General features: G+C 40.0%; 1 protein-coding gene across 4 annotated transcripts in view; it reads left to right on the forward strand.

The window, feature by feature from the left end:
- Positions 1-634: 634 nt before the first annotated feature.
- Positions 635-19,936, forward strand: part of SLC9B2 (solute carrier family 9 member B2) — a 50,635-nt gene continuing 31,333 nt past the window's right edge. For 3 of the 4 annotated variants that reach the window (XM_087826322.1, XM_087826327.1, XM_087826336.1), the window contains exons 1-3: positions 635-784; positions 16,076-16,206; positions 17,117-17,297. In XM_087826322.1, the coding sequence (XP_087682448.1) occupies positions 16,117-16,206; positions 17,117-17,297 (271 nt within the window). In that variant the 5' untranslated portion in view covers positions 635-784; positions 16,076-16,116. Of the gene's footprint in view, positions 785-16,075; positions 16,207-17,116; positions 17,309-19,936 lie in introns of those variants that run through there. The other variant, XM_016223602.2, reaches the window with a different exon arrangement.

Here is a 19,936-nt window from a genome sequence, read left to right on the forward strand (position 1 = left end):
CTCCTGCCTGAAAAGAGGTGATTAAAATTGGCACCTACTTAAAGGAGTGGAAAACAGGTAAGAACATTTTTTTTACAGAAGAAAATGTAAATTACCCCTAAAGGGACGGCGCGCATATGCACATTCTTGGAGAGGCAAAATACAGAGGAAAGGAAGACAGGGAGATGGGAGGTAGTTTTAAAGGAAACAGATCAAGCTGCGGATGGAAAGGTTAAACCTGAAACAGTAACGAGAAGGGCACGAGCTGAAGAAGCGATACCAGTGGCACAAGCCTTTTGTCCCACTTAATTGGTCACCAGAAGAATGAACCTCGGTCTTCCCATCGCACAGGAAAACTGTTTTACAAAGTGCAACTACAAGGTGGCGTTAAAGCCCAGAAAATAGAGTTCGGTCTGGGAGCCGACAGCCCGGCCGTGGCTGCAGGGCCGGCGCGCCCTCGCCCGGATCTGGCGTCGGGGCTGCGCTCCCAGGGCGACCTTTCCGGGGAGATCCCGGAACCGACACCCCCACCGGGCCCGCTCCCTACCCCGGGCGCCGCGCCGCCCGACCCCGGTCCCGCTCCCCCTCGACGGGCCGCCCCGCGCGCGAGCGGAGAAGGCGGGGCCGCGGGCGCGGGCGGCGCGCGGAGCCCGGACCGCGGCGATGACCGTCCTTCGGGCTCCGCCCGCTGCAGGCGCCGCTCGGAGGCCCGGCGCGGCGGGCGGGACGAGGCTCCCCCGCAGACCGCTTTAGCCCATCGCCTAGTCGCCGGGCAGAGCCGGGGGCCTGCGCCCGAGACCGCGAGGTGAGTGTCCCGGGAGAGCACGCGGGGCGCAGAGCCGGCGCCGGCCGCGGGCACCGTGTCCGCCCGGCCGGCCGGCGACGCAGCGAGCGCCCCGCTGGTTCTGGTCGCGCGCCGAGCGGGGCCGTGTTCCCTGCTGTGTTGCCGTGGGGCTGGGTTTCTCTCGTGGTCTTGTTTTGGTTTTGGCCTGAAATCCGCCCGAGGGTGTTGCTACTGTGGGCCACTGGGCAACAGAACCCCCCGCGCCCAGCGCTCGCCGCGCCCGCCTGTGGCTCCTCACTCTCCAGGCATCCTCACCCCTGTTGGCTACCTCACCCCTGTTACCTCATCTTAGACTCCGGTGAGATCTGCTGCCCTAAAAGATTAATCGCAGAAAGACACCGTTTCCTTCAGCCTCCCATCCAGAAACTGACAGCACCTGGAGCCAGACCTCTCTCAGCCAGGTTTTCACCGAAAGACTAACCCCTTTCCCCTCTCCTTCTCCACAACGGGCCCACCTGACATTGTTGCTGCCGCGCAGCCCGCGGAAACCTGGCTGACTGTTTCCCTCCAAGGCAAGAGTGAAACATTTCAATTCAGCTAATACCCGTGTGTCTGTCTTCTCCGGACCAAGCAAGCATGGAGACAGGAGATACAAGTATGAATCGGATACATACAGTTTCTGCCTTCCTGTAGTTCAAAAGCCAAAGGATCAGAATGTACCCAACCGGTCATGAGGCGGTGTGATTCATGCTATATTAATGATATGAGCAAAGTGACTTACTCATATACTTTCTAGCCTATTAAGATCTTTAGAATTATACCCCTATTGACTAAGGTTTTTGCCCTTTTTTATTTTTTTTATTTTTATCTTTTAGGATTTCCATAGAAGGCATTATAGAATAAGGGGGGGAAAGTCAGTAATGTAGGTCAGAGCCCTGGGCCTACACTAGGAGTTGCTGTGCTGGGTATGGAAGTTTGGCACTCCGATCCATTCCTCCATTCCTGCCTGTTTCCAGCGTGCCCTCTTGTTCATGAGAAACTGGAAAGCTGAAAACATTTCCCGCACTCCCTTCCACCTAGAGTTCTGGATGTAAAATCAGGGTCAGGCATACAGATGACTTGCCTGAGATTTTGAAGGCGGGGGTGAGGCAGAGGCCATCTCCCTGTTATTTTTGGCTGTTTTCTGTTAACAAGGAAGGTCTAGGAGATGCCAGTGTCCAGTCTCCAGAACTGTGGATGTGGGCAAGGACTTAGAATGCCAGTGTCAGCCAGACTCGGCGTTGTTGCGCTGAATCAACGGTTCTGTAGCTATCAAGAGGCAGTTGAGGGAGGTGGCGAACGTATTCTGTGCTCCCTGTCCAAGCAGCTTCCAGATCCCAGCTTCTCGGGGTCAGTTACAAGTGGTGTTCTTGAACTCCACAGTCCCCGTGGGACCTCCTGATTGTGAAGAAAAAGTACATCCTTCAGTTGCTCAGTTACTCATATTCTAGAAGTCATTCCTGCAGGCCCAGCCTGGACCCTGTACTTCTAGCCCTTTCAACAGTTCACTTAATTCCCTATATAAAATCTCTTTCTGCTTAAAATACTTGGAGTGGTTTTGGTTTTCTGCTCTCCCTGACCAATATGTTCACTATGTAGCCCCTAAGAGTCACCTATATCTAATCTCTCCAGTTTCCTTAGATGAGAAAGTAAACCATGAGGTTAGATCCAGAGGTTGGCAGTGATGTGAATTCCTTCAGCGGGGCTGTGCCTTCTCCAGTGACCACAGACCCCGTGTTTGAGTTTGGCCCTGAAGGCATTTGAGTTTGTTACCTATAGACTAGATTATCTCTTGAAGTCTCTTGCTCTACAAGTATAATGTAAAACATTTCTTTGTTTAAAACATTTACAGAATATGTCCTGTCACAAGAGATTTTTGACTGTCTGGTTCATGACCAATTATTTATTTGCCCTACTGATAATTGATCATTGATAATTATTTATTTGCCCTACTGATAATTGATCATTGATAATTGATTGGTCAGCGCGCAGACCACAGTGATAAAACAGACTTTTCCTCTGTGGAAAAGGTTTACATCTGTTTCATGCAAAGGCTAGGAGCATCGTGTAGGGGGAAATGGGGCTGCCTGTGTATGCACCTGTGTAATGAGAGGGTGTTCTCAGTATTTCGTACTCATCTGTCCTACATGTTAAGGAAAGCACACGCATAGTAAGGTCTAGAGTTTTTAACAGCCTTATAAAGTTATTAAGTATATCTTGTCAATATACTCAAAGCCCTTTGCCTTTTTAGAAATCCATTCTTTTATATACTTTTTTCTGTGGTTTATATGAAGGACTAGAAGGTCTGAATTTACCAGTGTCCCTTATCTGTGCTCTTCAGTGCAGTGCATGCATTCTCAGGGAAAATCTTATAAACAGAAAATAAAGCATTGGGAAGACTCCATGGGGACTCTAATATGTGCCTACTACTGCTTTAACATTTCTGTGACATAGGCATGATCACCATTTCACAAAGGAGGAAACTTCTTCAGACTGGTTAACTTGCCCGAAATGGCCCCACCAGGAGGCAGTGTCACAGGATTTGCACTCAGGGTTTTCATCTCCATTTTCCTCTGGCCACTCCACACCTTGAACATGATGCTCTGATTAATCCAGCCATGCATAGGATTCCCTACATGCACTTTCCTTTCCACCTCTCATCCTTTCATCATGTGGTTCTCCCACCTGCAATGGTCTTGATTTTATCTAGAAGACTAAGTCATCTTTCAAGGCTTTATTCAAGCATCACTCAGCCCCAGCCAGGCGGGGCAATACCTCCCCTCCCCTGTTTAACTCTGTGCCTACACTTCTCACATCATAATTACATTACCTAAAGGGAACACTAGCTGCTCTAACAGGTGAATTCCAAAATCTCAGTAACAATGCAGTGGGAGCTTCTCTCTTCCTCAGGTAAAGCTATTTCTCGCTCATGTAATGGTGTTTAGCTGGTGGCCTTCTATTCAGTGATGGAGGAACCCAAACTCTTTGTATATTAGGGCTTTGCCATCCCCTAAGACCCTGGAGTCCTTAGTTTCCAGGCAACAGTCAGGAAAAGAGAGGGTATGTGGAGGTTGCACGCGAGGTTTCTTATGCAATGGAATGGAAGTAGCATACATTCTTTACAGCCCCGTCCCATCGGCCAGACCTCAGTCACATGCACACTGATCTGCAAGCGAGGCTGGGAAATGTGCACTATCCATGTGCCCAGGCAGCAAAGGAAACTAGTTTGGTGAAGACATATCAGCCTCTATCCCTCTTTCAAAGGAAAGTATCTGCATCTCAGTCATCTTTGGATCTCCTGCGCTTTACACACTATAGAAACCCAGAAAAGTCTGATGAACTTTGTGGATTGTGAAGGAGTGAAGTTTCTGTCTCACGTGCCTAAAATTGAAAGTTACCAGACTTCGTTATGGTCGCTTAAGGAATGAGTTGTTATTCTCGGACTAGATGGCAACTTGTTGATTTTTGAATTCTAGCACAAGAGCTAGAACTTGGCAAGAGAGGATCTAATAGGTGTTTGTTGAATGAATAAGTGAACGAATGAATAAGTCTTCAGGAAAAAAAAAGAGGGACAGCGTTAGTTTACATGGAGTTAGGAAATACTAATTGAGAAGGTGACTTTTCAGTTAGGTCTTGAATGACTAGTAGAATTTTACAAGTAAAGAAAGCAAAATATGAAACTACAGGAAGCGACGGTAATGGTGTTTTGTTGTTGTTTTGTTTGTTACTTGAGTAGAAATTTAAAAAACAATTAAATGCTTACAGGCTCAACTATTTTTTTCACTCACTATTCAAATATGACAATTGAACTTCAAGGGTAGGGGAGAGAAACTATATAACTTTACAATCTATGAAATCTCTGTTGACTAAAAGAATAACACTAAAACCTTTTGACACTAAATTGTTATTTTCTGGACATTTTTGAGAATTATCGGTACAAAGGCAGTGTTCTGATCGTCCATGTGAAAAGCTAGGAAGCCTGGGGAAGCCAAAGCTTCCTCATCATTACTCATCATAGCGTCACAGAGTTGGCTCTGCATCAAAATCACCTGTCGCACGGCTTAGGTTGCTTTTGGTGGCGAGTAACAGTATATTTGGACAAAATTGCCTTCAAAAATACAAGTTTTGCCTGGCCGGCATGGCTCAGCGGTTGAGCATCAGCCTATGATCCAGGAGATCAAGGTTCGATCCCCGATCAGAACATAGGTTGAGGGCTCGATTCCCAGCAGGGGACGTGCAGGAGGCAGCCGATCAGTGACTCATTATTGATGTTTCTATCTCTCTCTCTCCCCATCTCTCTTCCTCTCTCAGAAATCGATATAAGACATACAAAACACACACACACAAAACAAGTTTACTTTTCTCATACAACAAGGTGTTTGCAAGTAAGTGGATCCATGGTTTGTTCGGTAGCCCAATGATATCACATCTGGGCTGCTTTCTATGAGCTACTTTTGACTTTTTCTTCATGGATCAGTGATAGCTGTTAGAGTTCCAAGAAACATCCACAGGGCGCGCACACACACACACACACGCACCCCACACACACATAAACACAAGAGCCTTTGAAGACAAAAGAGGAGACAATTTTCTCCTTGCCTCTTTTTACTAGGAAGGAAAATCATACCTAGTGACCTCAATAGCCTTGCCCAGATTTCATTGGCAAGAAATGGGTCATGCTTAGCCCTAAACCAACAGCTGGCAGAGAGAAATGGTGTTACAACAATTGATATTGCCAATCATTATTTATCCCTGGGAGTGGGGTGGGCCCCACTGGCATAGCCGAGCAGTGGCATTTAGGCAGTAAATCTTGTATGCCACACGTGGGGAGATTCAGTCTCTGGAGATTCTGATTTTAGTAGGTGAAGAAATAATATTTTAAACTTACAGTTAAATACATTTGCCCTTCATGGGGAGAGAGATTAGAAAGGGGAGAAGCCAGTATTGAGTCCTTTCTTACCTAGGGATAACATTCTTTGGTATCATTACATAGTGTTTTACTACGTGATGATCCAACCAAATTACTGTATCAATTAAACAGATAGAATAGCAGTTTTCCTTTGAAAACTTGGGCTCATGTGGTTGGCACACCTAACACTTTCAAATAAGGGAGTTCTCATTTGGAGAAACGTTCTTAGTCATTTCAGCAATTTCATCCTCAAGGAAATGTTAAGCCCCACTCTGCTGAATCTGATTCTTCAGTGCTGGGTGGGGTTCTATTTGGGAAATGAACATTAGATCAGAGTTGATTGGCAGAGTCCAGAAACTGAAAGGTTTCTATGTGTTCTGCATAGAAATACTGTATGAGACTGAGAACCTACCTGTTCAATGCATGAATGGATGAACACCAAAGGTAGGAGATTTCTATTATTATAGTCATTATAGAGCATTTAATGACCATTTGTGGAGATGCTCATTCCAGAGGAGGAATCTGGCACATGGAATGAATACTCCAGCAATCTCCGTGAATTCTCACTAACACCACCCCATGAAATATCAGCCTGTCCATGTGACAAACAGAAAATAAGAGGTATAAGTAGCCTTTATCCATGTGATGATCTTTCAGCAGGAATTTAGTTGATAGCAATAAGCATATTTTACTTAACCAAGAGCCTGTGGACATTTGCATACTAATAGCTGTTTTATTTCTTCTGGAATAGTACAAAAAGTCCTTTTAAACATTTAGATCACTAAGGCAACCTGATCATGAGAAGGCTGATTTGGCAAACATCTCTCTGTATGTGAAAGTACATTTACAGGAGGGGTTTCCAAAGTGTGCTTCGCTTGCCAGGAGGAGCAGCAGTGAGTGGACAAGGCTCCTGCAGTTCCACCTTTATCTGCCCCATTTGTTGGATTTCAGGATAAGGTTTTATTGGATAAAAGATTTGTGGCTTAAAAAAATTTGAAAGCTATAGTAGAAGACTCCAGGCAGTTCCCCATCTTCTTTGAAAACCACAAAAACCAAAAAAGGACCTTAACTTGTGACTAGTGGTATTAAGTTAACTAAAATCCAGTGACCAGATTCTGTCTATGAAAAATATTACTAAAGAAAGCTGTTATCATTTTCTATTCCCTAAAAGAATTGCATAATTCTTTTCCATGTATTTTCAGTTACATAAAAAAATCTTCTCATCAAAATCCTAATACAGAAGTACAAAGAGTAAAAATGAGAATAAAGAGAATAAAAACCCCCAGTTCATTTCCCTCTCCAAAAGCGACTTCTATTAAGACTTTCCCCCCATGTACATACATATACACACACAGAACTGCTCACGCTCTGGGTGTGTTATTGATCTGTAGTTTCCTCTCAAGTTGGAGGAAAAACTAAGGAGACTGTTCCTTTGAGGCTCACAGCTCTATGGCCTTGGTGGCATATGTCCCTAATACTGAAAATAAAACTCCGATTAAGCCAACATAGTGTCTAAGTATGTGGGGTCCTGTAGGAAGTTCCATTTCCTGGGACTGCTAAGGAGAAGCCTGAGTGGTTAACAGTCTTGGCCTGTTTTTCTAGAAAGCTCTTGACCTACTCACCTACAAGCAAGTGTGCAGTCACAATAGTCATAGCAGCTGTGGCCCATGGCTTAAGTCAAACCTCATTCTTTTATTGAAATCTACTCTGTTTGAGTCACAGAACTTTGACTGAATTCACATTATTTACAATTTATAAAATCTATACAATTCCACCATTTGACACAGGATACATTTTTTTCTAAGGTGGTTTACAGGTTATGTACTGAATAATGCAATATATCTTGGTTGAGAAGAAGCAAAAACTGTTGCTTCTGTGCATAGATACCTTTAGTGTTTATCTAAATTATTCTTTACCTTTCTTGTTTTCAATAAAATCTTACCTTGCCTTCCTAGTTGTCAGTATAATTTTCAGTATAAAAAATTTCTCAAAGCATCTCATTTTAACTGAATATATTTTTTAAATCCCCACCCTAGGATATGTTTCTTAATTGTTCTTTAGAGAGAGAGGAAGAGAGAGAGAGAAATATTGATGCGAAAGAGAAACAGCCGTCGGTTGCCTCCCACACATGCCCCCGACAGGGGATGGAGCCCGGGACCTAGGTGTGTGCCCTGACCCGGGAGAGAACCCGCACACTGTTGGTGCTCAGGACAGTGCGCTAACCATCTGAGCCGCCTGGCCAGGGCGCAACCGAATAGTCTTAGAAGAAAAGCACCTTAACTATTAGACTCTTAAGGTTATTTAAGTGGCAAGTTGTCACTTAGCTGGTTACTCAGAATATAAACAGTATTTGTGATGAGAATAGAATATAAGTTCTATTTCTATTCATTTTGTTACCAATTTTGTGCAACCTAAATGGATTACAAATTTCTTTGTTTATAATAAACACTATAACATTCATAACAATGGGAAAGAGCAAAGCTAAAATAATACAAGGTAGAAAATAAAATATTTATATTTGCTTGTAGAATGTGTTTTCAAACTTACAATTAACTGTGGGTATATATGAGTGGGATTTTAAACAGAATATTACAGCGAAAACTGTAAGATATAATGCAGTGATTTGGTAGAAATGACATGAAGTCAAAGGTAGAGATTATTTAACCATCTCATTCTACAAATTTTTATATAGTTTTACTAGGAGGCTCAGCTGATAATGGCTGTGTTAGTTGAAAAAAGTTACTTAGCTTTTCTAGGCTTTAGTTTTATCATTTGAATATTAAAAGAGATTAGACTAGATAATTTCTGAAGACCTTTTCAACTTCTATTATTCTATTAAACTATAATTCTTAGGTATCTGGAAACCATCTGTTTTCTCAACATTTTCTCACTTTTAGAAATTCTTACCTGAGGATATATTTTTATTGATTTTTAGAGAGAGAGAGAGGAAGGGGGAGTGAGGGAGAGAGAGTATGAAAGAGAAGCATCAATCGGTTGCCTCCCCTTGAGCCCCTACTGGGAATGGAACCTGCAACCTAGGCATGTGCCTGCCTGGGAATTGAACCCGCAACCTTTTGGTGTATGGGGCGATGCACCAACCAACCGATCCACCTGGCCTGGTCCATATTTTCTCACTTAATTTTTCCATCCCAGATACCACATGTCAGATCGATTCTTCCCCCCACCAATTTTGTGGATATATAATTAACACATAACATTCTGTTAAAGGTATATGTGATGATTTGATATTTCTATATATTGTGAAATGAATTGCACAAAAGTTTAGTTAATATCTATTATCTCACATACAGTTTTTTTCCTTGTGGTGAGAACTTTTAAGTCAGATCAATTCTTTTCTTTTCTTTTTCTGCCTTTGTTTTTTTTTTTGTTTTTTTTTTTAATATATCTTTATTGATTTCAGAGCCCGAAACCCAAGCTTGTGCCCTGACCAGGAATCAAACTGCGATCTCCTTGATCCTAGGCCAATGCTCAACCTCTGAGCCACGCCCGGCTCAGGTCAATTCTTAACAGATCTCTTGAACCTTCTCTGGGATCAAGGATTTTAAAAGATTTCCATGGCCCAGCCAGGCGTGGCTCAGCAGTTGAGCATCGACCTAGGATCCAGGAGATGGAGGTTCCATTCCTGGTCAGGGCACATGCCCGGGTTGCGGGCTCCTCCATCCCTAGCAAGGGACGTGCAGGAGGCAGCCGATCAATGACTCTCTCATCATTGGTGTTTCTCTCTCTCTCACTCCCTCTCTCTTCCTCTCTCTGATATCAATAAAGACATACAAAAAACACGAGTTTACTTTTCTCATGCAATAAGGTGTTTGTAAGTAAGTGGATCCATGGTTTGTTCGGTAGCCCAATGATATCACATCTGGGCTGCTTTCTATGAGCTACTTTTGACTTTTTCTTCATGAGTCAGTGAAAGCTGCTAGAGTTCCAAGAAACATCCACAGCGCACACACACACACACACACACACACACACACACTCACGCACCCCACACACACATAAACACAAGAGCCTTTGAAGACAAAAGAGGAGACAATTTTCTCCTTGCCTCTTTTTACTAGGAAGGAAAATCATACCTAGTGACCTCAATAGCCTTGCCCAGATTTCATTGGCAAGAAATGGGTCATGCTTAGCCCTAAACCAACAGCTGGCAGAGAGAAATGGTGTTACAACAATTGATATTGCCAATCATTATTTATCCCTGGGAGTGGGGTGGGCCCCACTGGCATAGCCGAGCAGTGGCATTTAGGCAGTAAATCTTGTATGCCACACGTGGGGAGATTCAGTCTCTGGAGATTCTGATTTTAGTAGGTGAAGAAATAATATTTTAAACTTACAGTTAAATACATTTGCCCTTCATGGGGAGAGAGATTAGAAAGGGGAGAAGCCAGTATTGAGTCCTTTCTTACCTAGGGATAACATTCTTTGGTATCATTACATAGTGTTTTACTACGTGATGATCCAACCAAATTACTGTATCAATTAAACAGATAGAATAGCAGTTTTCCTTTGAAAACTTGGGCTCATGTGGTTGGCACACCTAACACTTTCAAATAAGGGAGTTCTCATTTGGAGAAACGTTCTTAGTCATTTCAGCAATTTCATCCTCAAGGAAATGTTAAGCCCCACTCTGCTGAATCTGATTCTTCAGTGCTGGGTAGGGTTCTATTTGGAAAATGAACATTAGATCAGAGTTGATTGGCAGAGTCCAGAAACTGAAAGGTTTCTATATGTTCTGCATAGAAATACTGTATGAGACTGAGAACCTACCTGTTCAATGCATGAATGGATGAACACCAAAGGTAGGAGATTTCTATTATTATAGTCATTATAGAGCATTTAATGACCATTTGTGGAGATGCTCATTCCAGAGGAGGAATCTGGCACATGGAATGAATACTCCAGCAATCTCCGTGAATTCTCACTAACACCACCCCATGAAATATCAGCCTGTCCATGTGACAAACAGAAAATAAGAGGTATAAGTAGCCTTTATCCATGTGATGATCTTTCAGCAGGAATTTAGTTGATAGCAATAAGCATATTTTACTTAACCAAGAGCCTGTGGACATTTGCATACTAATAGCTGTTTTATTTCTTCTGGAATAGTACAAAAAGTCCTTTTAAACATTTAGATCACTAAGGCAACCTGATCATGAGAAGGCTGATTTGGCAAACATCTCTCTGTATGTGAAAGTACATTTACAGGAGGGGTTTCCAAAGTGTGCTTCGCTTGCCAGGAGGAGCAGCAGTGAGTGGACAAGGCTCCTGCAGTTCCACCTTTATCTGCCCCATTTGTTGGATTTCAGGATAAGGTTTTATTGGATAAAAGATTTGTGGCTTAAAAAAATTTGAAAGCTATAGTAGAAGACTCCAGGCAGTTCCCCATCTTCTTTGAAAACCACAAAAACCAAAAAAGGACCTTAACTTGTGACTAGTGGTATTAAGTTAACTAAAATCCAGTGACCAGATTCTGTCTATGAAAAATATTACTAAAGAAAGCTGTTATCATTTTCTATTCCCTAAAAGAATTGCATAATTCTTTTCCATGTATTTTCAGTTACATAAAAAAATCTTCTCATCAAAATCCTAATACAGAAGTACAAAGAGTAAAAATGAGAATAAAGAGAATAAAAACCCCCAGTTCATTTCCCTCTCCAAAAGCGACTTCTATTAAGACTTTCCCCCCATGTACATACATATACACACACAGAACTGCTCACGCTCTGGGTGTGTTATTGATCTGTAGTTTCCTCTCAAGTTGGAGGAAAAACTAAGGAGACTGTTCCTTTGAGGCTCACAGCTCTATGGCCTTGGTGGCATATGTCCCTAATACTGAAAATAAAACTCCGATTAAGCCAACATAGTGTCTAAGTATGTGGGGTCCTGTAGGAAGTTCCATTTCCTGGGACTGCTAAGGAGAAGCCTGAGTGGTTAATAGTCTTGGCCTGTTTTTCTAGAAAGCTCTTGACCTACTCACCTACAAGCAAGTGTGCAGTCACAATAGTCATAGCAGCTGTGGCCCATGGCTTAAGTCAAACCTCATTCTTTTATTGAAATCTACTCTGTTTGAGTCACAGAACTTTGATTGAATTCACATTATTTACAATTTATAAAATCTATACAATTCCACCATTTGACACAGGATACATTTTTTTCTAAGGTGGTTTACAGCTTGTGTACTGAATAATGCAATATATCTTGGTTGAGAAGAAGCAAAAACTGTTGCTTCTGTGCATAGATACCTTTAGTGTTTATCTAAATTATTCTTTACCTTTCTTGTTTTCAATAAAATCTTACCTTGCCTTCCTAGTTGTCAGTATAATTTTCAGTATAAAAAATTTCTTAAAGCATCTCATTTTAACTGAATATATTTTTTAATCCCCACTCTAGGATATATTTCTTAGTTGATTTTTAGTGAGAGAGAGAGAAATGTTGATGCGAAGGAGAAACAGCCGTCGGTTGCCTCCTGCACATGCCCCCGACGGGGGATGGAGCCCGGGACCTAGGTGTCTTCCCTGACCGGGGAGAGAAACCGCACACTTTTGGTGCTCAGGATAGTGAGCTAACCACCTGAGCCGCCTGGCCAGGCCATATTTTTTCACTTAATTTTTCCATCCCAGATACCACATCAGATCGATTCTTCCACCAATTTTGTTGATATATAATTAACACATAACATTGTATTAGTTTAAAGTGTACACATAATGATTTGATATTTGTATATGTTGTGAAATGAATCGCACAAAAGTTTAGTTACTATCTATCATCTCACATAGTTACAGGGATTTTTTCTTGTGAAAACATTTAAGTCAGATCAATTCTTAACAGAACTCTTGGACCTTCTCTGGGATCAAGGATTTTAAAACATTTCCAGGAACACAATGAAAATATAATTAAGGCCCATAAACCACTGTATTTCATTTAAACCAACATTGTTGAAAAACAAACATTTCAGTGAAATTACTTCTCTGGATAACTGGCATCTATTTTATTGAATACCAATTTTTTTATTTCTTTTATCACTCTAAAGAAAATTTCTAAACTGTACTGTATATTTTAATGCCTTTTAAGACAAAATATTTTCATATCATTTTTTTCTTTTCATTTTCTTGAAAATGTAAAATCATCGGTTATTATACAGGGGGATCCTTCAGGGCCAATTTAGGTATGAAGTTTCTTTCTCAGGAATCATTTGGTGGCAAGTGACAGAAACTCAGCTCAAACTGGTAAGGAAGGTATTGGCTCACCTAACTGCAAGGGAGATGCTTCCAGTGTACCAACAGTGTGGTCATTAATTTGGAGTTTTCTCTTCCTCCCTTTCCATATGAAGAACCTGCTTTGCTCTGTGGTCATTTTGTTCTTTGGAAGGCTTTCCTTGTATGTCACAAGGATTGCTAACAGCAAGTCTGGAGCTCAGCCCCACCAAGAGAAAGAAAGCTCTTTTCCAATGGTTCTAATAAATACTTTGAAGCTGACTCTCATTGGTCAGTGTAGCCACTTGCGCAGGCTGGAATAATCAGTGTGATTGGGAGGGAGTTCCCTCCTTGGCCAGGCCTGTCCTCAGCTCTGGAGCATTGGCAGAGCTTGGGTTTGGGGGAGGTGAGGATGACAGTCTCACATGAACCACACGAATAGAGGAACAGTGGAGATGGGGATTCCACAAAAGAAAATCAGTGTGCTGTCACCAAAAGAGGGGGATGGGGGAACAGGTGGGAAATGCTTGTCAGGCTAAAACTTCAAATATCCCCTATGGGAAAGATATTTATCCCCAAGTTTTGTAGCCTTAGATTACTATCTTTTCGGTCTCTTTCACTATCAGCTAACACTCATGCTGCTATTGGTTTGCCTCTATCACAATCTCTTCCTACATTTTCATTGATAACATCTTATCTTCCAAACTTTGGAAACCAGATGGGCAAAGTCTTAGAAGTGTTTTCAAAATAAGAGTTAATGGGCTTGGAGGTGAGCCTCATGTGCCTTTCTATGAGTAAGGAGTAGAGATTTTCTACTTTTTAATGGAATACATGACGTTTCTTATGATCCTTCAAAAGTCATTTTTGCTATTTTCTGATTTCTTTTTCCAAAACTGCCTTCTTAATAGAGGATATGCTATTGCAATTTCAAGACCCAATGACTATGAACAGTAAATGCCATGAACATGGTTGCTTTAAGCAAAGGTTACATTTTTGTGATTTTCCTAAATTTAAGTGGTTTTCTGAAGTGAGACTGGTGGTGTAAGTGTTCATTTGAAAATGGAAACATAACAGAAAATGAACAAACAGAGCTGACTAGTTGTAAGTTGTTTTGGACTTATTAAAATACTAGTATTTTATTTTTCCCTGCAGTACTTCTCTGATCTCAAATAAGTGCTTTGGCTTCCATGGTGGAGATTATAGGGAAACAAGAGGGAAGGTGGGGGTGAGGGAGTCGCTGAGGGGAAATTAATCAAAGAACTTACATGCATATATGCATAACCCACAGACAATAGTATGGGGAAGGCCTGAGGGTGGGATGGATGCAGACTGAAGGGGGTCAATGGGGGAAAAGAGGGCATATCTGTAATACTTTCAACAATAAAGACAAATTATGGAGAAAAATGTATAAACACCCACAGATAGCATATTCTGTGCAACATTCCAAGTTTTGATTGTTTATGTTAAAAAGAACCACAATGATATTAATAAAATAAAATTTTAAAAGCTTCATTTAGCCAGTAGTTTATATCCCCTAGAAAGTCATTTATACTTATTGGCTATCTAAAAATATTCTTCATAAGTGGCAGAATTGGCTGGTTTGGGGAATTTCATAAAGGAAGTGATTCTAGTAACACTGTCCAAGAGTTTCTATGTAATTCTTCTAAGGAGAAAGGTGAAGAAATGACAGTGATGGGTGTTATTATATCCATCTAATCAAGAATGTAGTCTTGAAAGAAAGAGATAAAAAGCATAGTAAAGAAAATCAATGGGATTAAGTAGTGAATTCTTCAAGACTGGTGAGACCTTGTCCTGCTTCATAGGAAAAGCAAAAAGATTCTTAAAGAATTATGATAATTAGAAAGACGGCATATGAGTGGCTAATCACTAACATTATTGAATGCTTACCATATGCATGGTTGGAACTACTGTAGCCTCCATTGTATAGCTAAGGAATTAGTTACAAAGAGGCTAAGCAATTTGGTGTATGATGGAGCTGAATTTCAGGCCCACGTTTGTCCGACTCCAGAGCCTGCAGGCCCCTTACAGTGGTGTAAACAATTACCTTAAAGCTTGGCAGTCCAAGACTGATGCAGCAACTAAAGGATGTCATCAAGGAACCAGCTCCTCCTGTTTTATTTATCTACTGTCTTTGGTATAGGACCTTTTAATCTCATGGTTGAAAGATGGCTGCTGGCCCTCTAGGTAGTGTGTCTACATTCTAGGAAGAAGAAAGGGAAATATTAGAGGGTGAAGAGTAAACAGTTTGATCCTTGAAAGCCTTGCCTTGTTGTTTGGGAATGAAAGTTCCCCACAGGGACTACCTCTTATATCTCATTACAGAGAACTGTGACACATGGCCACCTCTAGCTGCAAAGTGGCTAGGAATTGGAATACTTGGCTCTCAGCCTATATAGCGTAGGAAGCCTAGGGAGAAGGGATTGAAGTAGGTGTTTATGGAGTTCTGCCTTACAGTTTTTTTTAGTTATTTTGTGTAAGTTTATTTTTTCTGGCATACTGTAAACCTATAGAGAACAAAGAATGGGTTTTTGTTTTGATATCTTTGAATTGTCCACACTAACAAGCAAGTGACTACCGTAGCACTTATTACAATATCTAAGACATTGTGACTACTCAAAACAATGTTGTATTTTTTTAGCTTTAATTTAGAAATAACAACCATGCAAGGATTAGTGATTCCAGTTTCTCTGAAAATGATGGAATCCATAGGTTTCTCTCTGGTGGCTCATTTCTCCATATCAACATTGGAAAATTACCTGGAGCTTTTCTGCCTCATTGAGTTGGCCCATTAGGGAAGACAATTTAATGGTAGTATTACCTGAAATATTTTAAGTATAAACCACAAAAACAGGGTGGGAAAGAAGTCATATAAAAGTATGATGGTCAACAAGGGCTTTTTCAAGAGAAGTAAAAAGGTAGATAAGAATTAGGATAAGATATTGTAATCAAAGAAAAGATTTGCAGTTGAAAACTAAGAATAGTCTAATTTAAAATATTTTAGCCATTCAGGGTTCTAAAGGAAAAAATAAGTACAATTCATTCATTTAAATTGCTCAAATTGCTATTTAATTTATTTGTTTAAATCTCAGATTGTTGTCCTATATCTGTACTCTTTCTCCTTCAAAACAGGTCTTGTCATCCCTCTATCATCTTATTCTTAATTATAAATCATGGGGGAGGAAGATAAAACAATTGAACGTGAAGATTTGGAACCATCCACAGAGGTGAACCACACAGCCTCTACATATCAAGAAACACAGGTAAATCTGCAATCAAATGAAGTACAATCCCAACTGTTGCCTTAAGGAAAGGACTATGTGTTTCTAAATCTATGGATAGAATTGTTTTCTCTTCATTCCCAATCACTCAGTTAACAATACTCCCTTACTCTTTTTTTTTTTTATTCTCACTCGAGCATATGTTTTTATTGATTTTAGAGAGAGAGGAAGGGAGAGAGAAAGAGAGAGAAACATTGATGTGAGAGAGAAACACGGATCAGTTGCCTCCTGTACATGCCCTGACTGGGGATCAACCTGCAACCTAAATATGTGCCCTGACCAGGAATCAAACTGGCAACCTTTTGCTGTATAGGATGATGCTCCGACCAACTGGGCCACCTGGTCAGGGCCTCCCTATTCTTAATCCCCAAACTAGTATATTCCAGCGTAGGTGTGACTACCAGTTTTCCCATATAGTCATTAACAGCTGGCCCAACATGAGGCTAGGAAAATAAAGAGCCTGTGAAATGCTTTGTGTTCTCAGCCTAACCTTTAGTACGGTTCTTTTTATTTCTCAAATTCAAGTAGATGAATAAATGTGAATTGGTTTTCACCACAGATAGTTATCTTTTATAGAACAACAATTTATATTTAACAACTGTTGCCTTGAATTATATATTAAATAGGGTAGTTTTTAAACTCAGTGTGGTGAAACAGAATGAAATTTTATGTGACTCAAGCATTTATAATGGTACAAATAGTGATTCAATAATAAATAATCCCAACATAGTTCTTGTTCCAAGTATTAGCTGATTAGTGTTAGCATTCCCTGGTAATGTTAGCCTTGAGTCTAGTAATGAGAATTTGATTCGTGATGTGATGGCTTAGTAACTAAAAAAATGTGTAGCAAATATACAGTTTAATGATTTTTTTTAAATTGTTTTAAACACAGGAGGAAACAGTTATAAACCAAAATGGTATCGATGGAAATAAACCAGCAGAAGGAAGTAGCGTTTTGAATAACAGCGAAAAAAGGACACAAGAAACACCAACCAAATCAAGTCCTTTGCAAAGACTAAGGCAAACATTCGCTTGCCCTCCACATGGCTTACTGGCTAGAGTAATAACAAATGGTATGTAAATGGTAAGGATGAGTTCAGAAACAGAGGGTAAAAGACAAAGTTGTTATGTAATGAGAGAGTCTAAAATAATATGGTTTAAAGAACAAAAAGTTTACTCCTCTAACACATAAAAAATACTAGGTGAAGAATTTGCAACAGTTAAGTTGCTCTGCTCCACACAGTCATACAGGGGCTCAGGCTGAAGGGCTTCACCATCTTTGACACCAGGCTTCCAAGAGCGCTATGGTCACCACCATTCCAGATGCCAAGAAGAGGAAAAGAGCAGGGATCGAGGACCTTTTCCTTTTCTGTATCTGAGTTATTTCACAGGATTAGGTTAGGGCTCCAATGAGAAAAGTGACTGAAAGTTGCTTGTAAACAGAAAAGCACCATATGAATGTTAGTTGTTATTACTGTTAGTTAATGCAGCTAATGTTTGAGCGAACACGGCTGTTTATACTTCCAAATGAATCGTGTAATTTTATATGTAAGGATCTTGGTTTGCAATTCAACTTATTCCAATAAAGCTGTTATTACTTAAAATATTTTGGGGATTTTTCATTGGGAATTTATCTCAGCACGGTTTTGAATATTGTTAGGGTTGTGATATAGTTGTCTTTTAAGGATGAATTTGGTTTTGGGGGGCAGTCAAACATTCTGATACCAAGTTGATGAATGAATGGATGTTCACATTGAGTAATGCTGGGTTTTGTTCATAAAGGGAGTACATGTGTTTGTGTGTACGTGTGTGTGCATGTTATGTATATTGCAGGATGTGCAGTATAGTAGGAAAAAGGAGAAGGGGGTTGAAAATGGTCTGTAAAGGCAAATTTAAAAACAATTTAACAAACTGTTGAGGAATGACTGCATCATTGAAATAAATATATTGCCTCACAAAGTAAGTATGTCAAAAATGTAACACATTTGATTTCAAAGTTATGTTTATTGAAAAACTAGACTCATTTCTTTATAGTTGTATTTCATTTGGGAGCTCTGAACGACATATTTACCATTCTCAACTGGGGCAATGGACGCCAAGTATAATACATTATGCTCTAGGCCCTAGATATGTTTTCAATGAAATTAGTTATGTATCTAAACTAGCATGAGAAAAAAAATCTCAAACTTCATTTAAAACACATAGAGAAAACCATGTTCCAAAATATATACTAGCTGATATGGCTACAGATAAGTTAATACCTTTTCTGTCCTTTTTATTATTTTTTAAAATGTGTACCATTCAAATTATGGCACATTTCTAGTTAAAACATTTACAGTAAAACAGATACATATTGACATAAGAGAAGGGTATAAATTAATGATGTGATTTTGAGACTCTTATTTTTTAATTCTATAATCATTTTCAATAAAGGTGCCAGAAAGGTGTGGCTCGGTATAGAAACACCTCTTCTCTTGTTTTCCTGAACTTCTATTCCTGAGCTTACAAGACTGCTTTTTTCTATACTACTCCCTGTGTCCATTCAGTATACATAAGGATTCTTAAGAAGTATATATTACATGTGAATATATAAATTTCTAAAATCATAAGTGAGAAGTAATTTATTAACTGAATTAAATGTGATATAGGGAAACCTTATAAATGTACATTTGCTATGTATTTAGCAATACGGGAAAGGAAAGGAACATTAGAGGTTTAAAAAAGGAGTCTTAAAGTGGAAAAAATTTTTAATTATTGACAGTGTTTATTTCCATCAATATGTAATTTATATTACCACTATATATTTATTAGCCAAGTATATTGCCGATATATACTTATTGACACAGTAATTATTTGTTCCCATCAATAAGTAGATAACCAGACCTCATATATGAGATATTAAAGTTCCATTGAAGTGGAAAACGCCTAATTCCACCTGGCTAAATTTAGTATAAAATTGGATTTATGCTATGATAAAGTAAAATTTAGTAGCTGATAATTCTTGCTTTCCCATTACTACATAGAAATTTCAGCCCCTATACCTGTTGGAAAATACCAAAGGCCCCCTTAGTTATTTCACTGTGATAGCATCATAAGCCTAGAAAATCTGGAACAATTCTGTTAGGGTTTAAAAAATAGAGTGTTGGATTTGATCTCTAGCAATATGGTAGCTAAGACTCAATGAATAATTTTATTTATACCAATGAAAACATCTGGAAAAAATATTTTAAGTTTTTTATTTTATTTATTTATTTATTTATTTATTTATTTATTTATTTATTTATTTATTTTTAAAATATATCTTTATTGATTTCAGAGAGAGGAAGGAAGAGGGAGAGATAGAGATAGAAACCTCAATGATGAGAGCCGTCATTGATCACCTGCCTCCTGCACGCCCCTGAATACAGATGGAGCCCACGGCCCGGGCATATGCCCTGCCCAGGAATCGAACTGCAATCTCCTGGATCCTAGGTCAATGCTCAACCACTAAGCCATGCCCGGCTGGGCAAGTCTTTTAAAATGTACCTTTTATCTATTAAGAAAACAGGAAATCATCAGACACCAAAACAAAGTATTAGTAAGAGAGATAAATAAGTACTCAATCTGGCTTTCACCCTGAAGACTCCCACAAAACACCAATGAACTTGAGGTTTATTTTGAGAGCCATGAGAGTACAGGAGGCTATGCTAGAGCCTGCCCAGGTTAGAAGAAG

Source organism: Miniopterus natalensis, chromosome 1, assembly GCF_054644295.1.
Source record: "Miniopterus natalensis isolate mMinNat1 chromosome 1, mMinNat1.hap1, whole genome shotgun sequence".
Classification (NCBI taxonomy): domain Eukaryota; kingdom Metazoa; phylum Chordata; class Mammalia; order Chiroptera; family Miniopteridae; genus Miniopterus; species Miniopterus natalensis.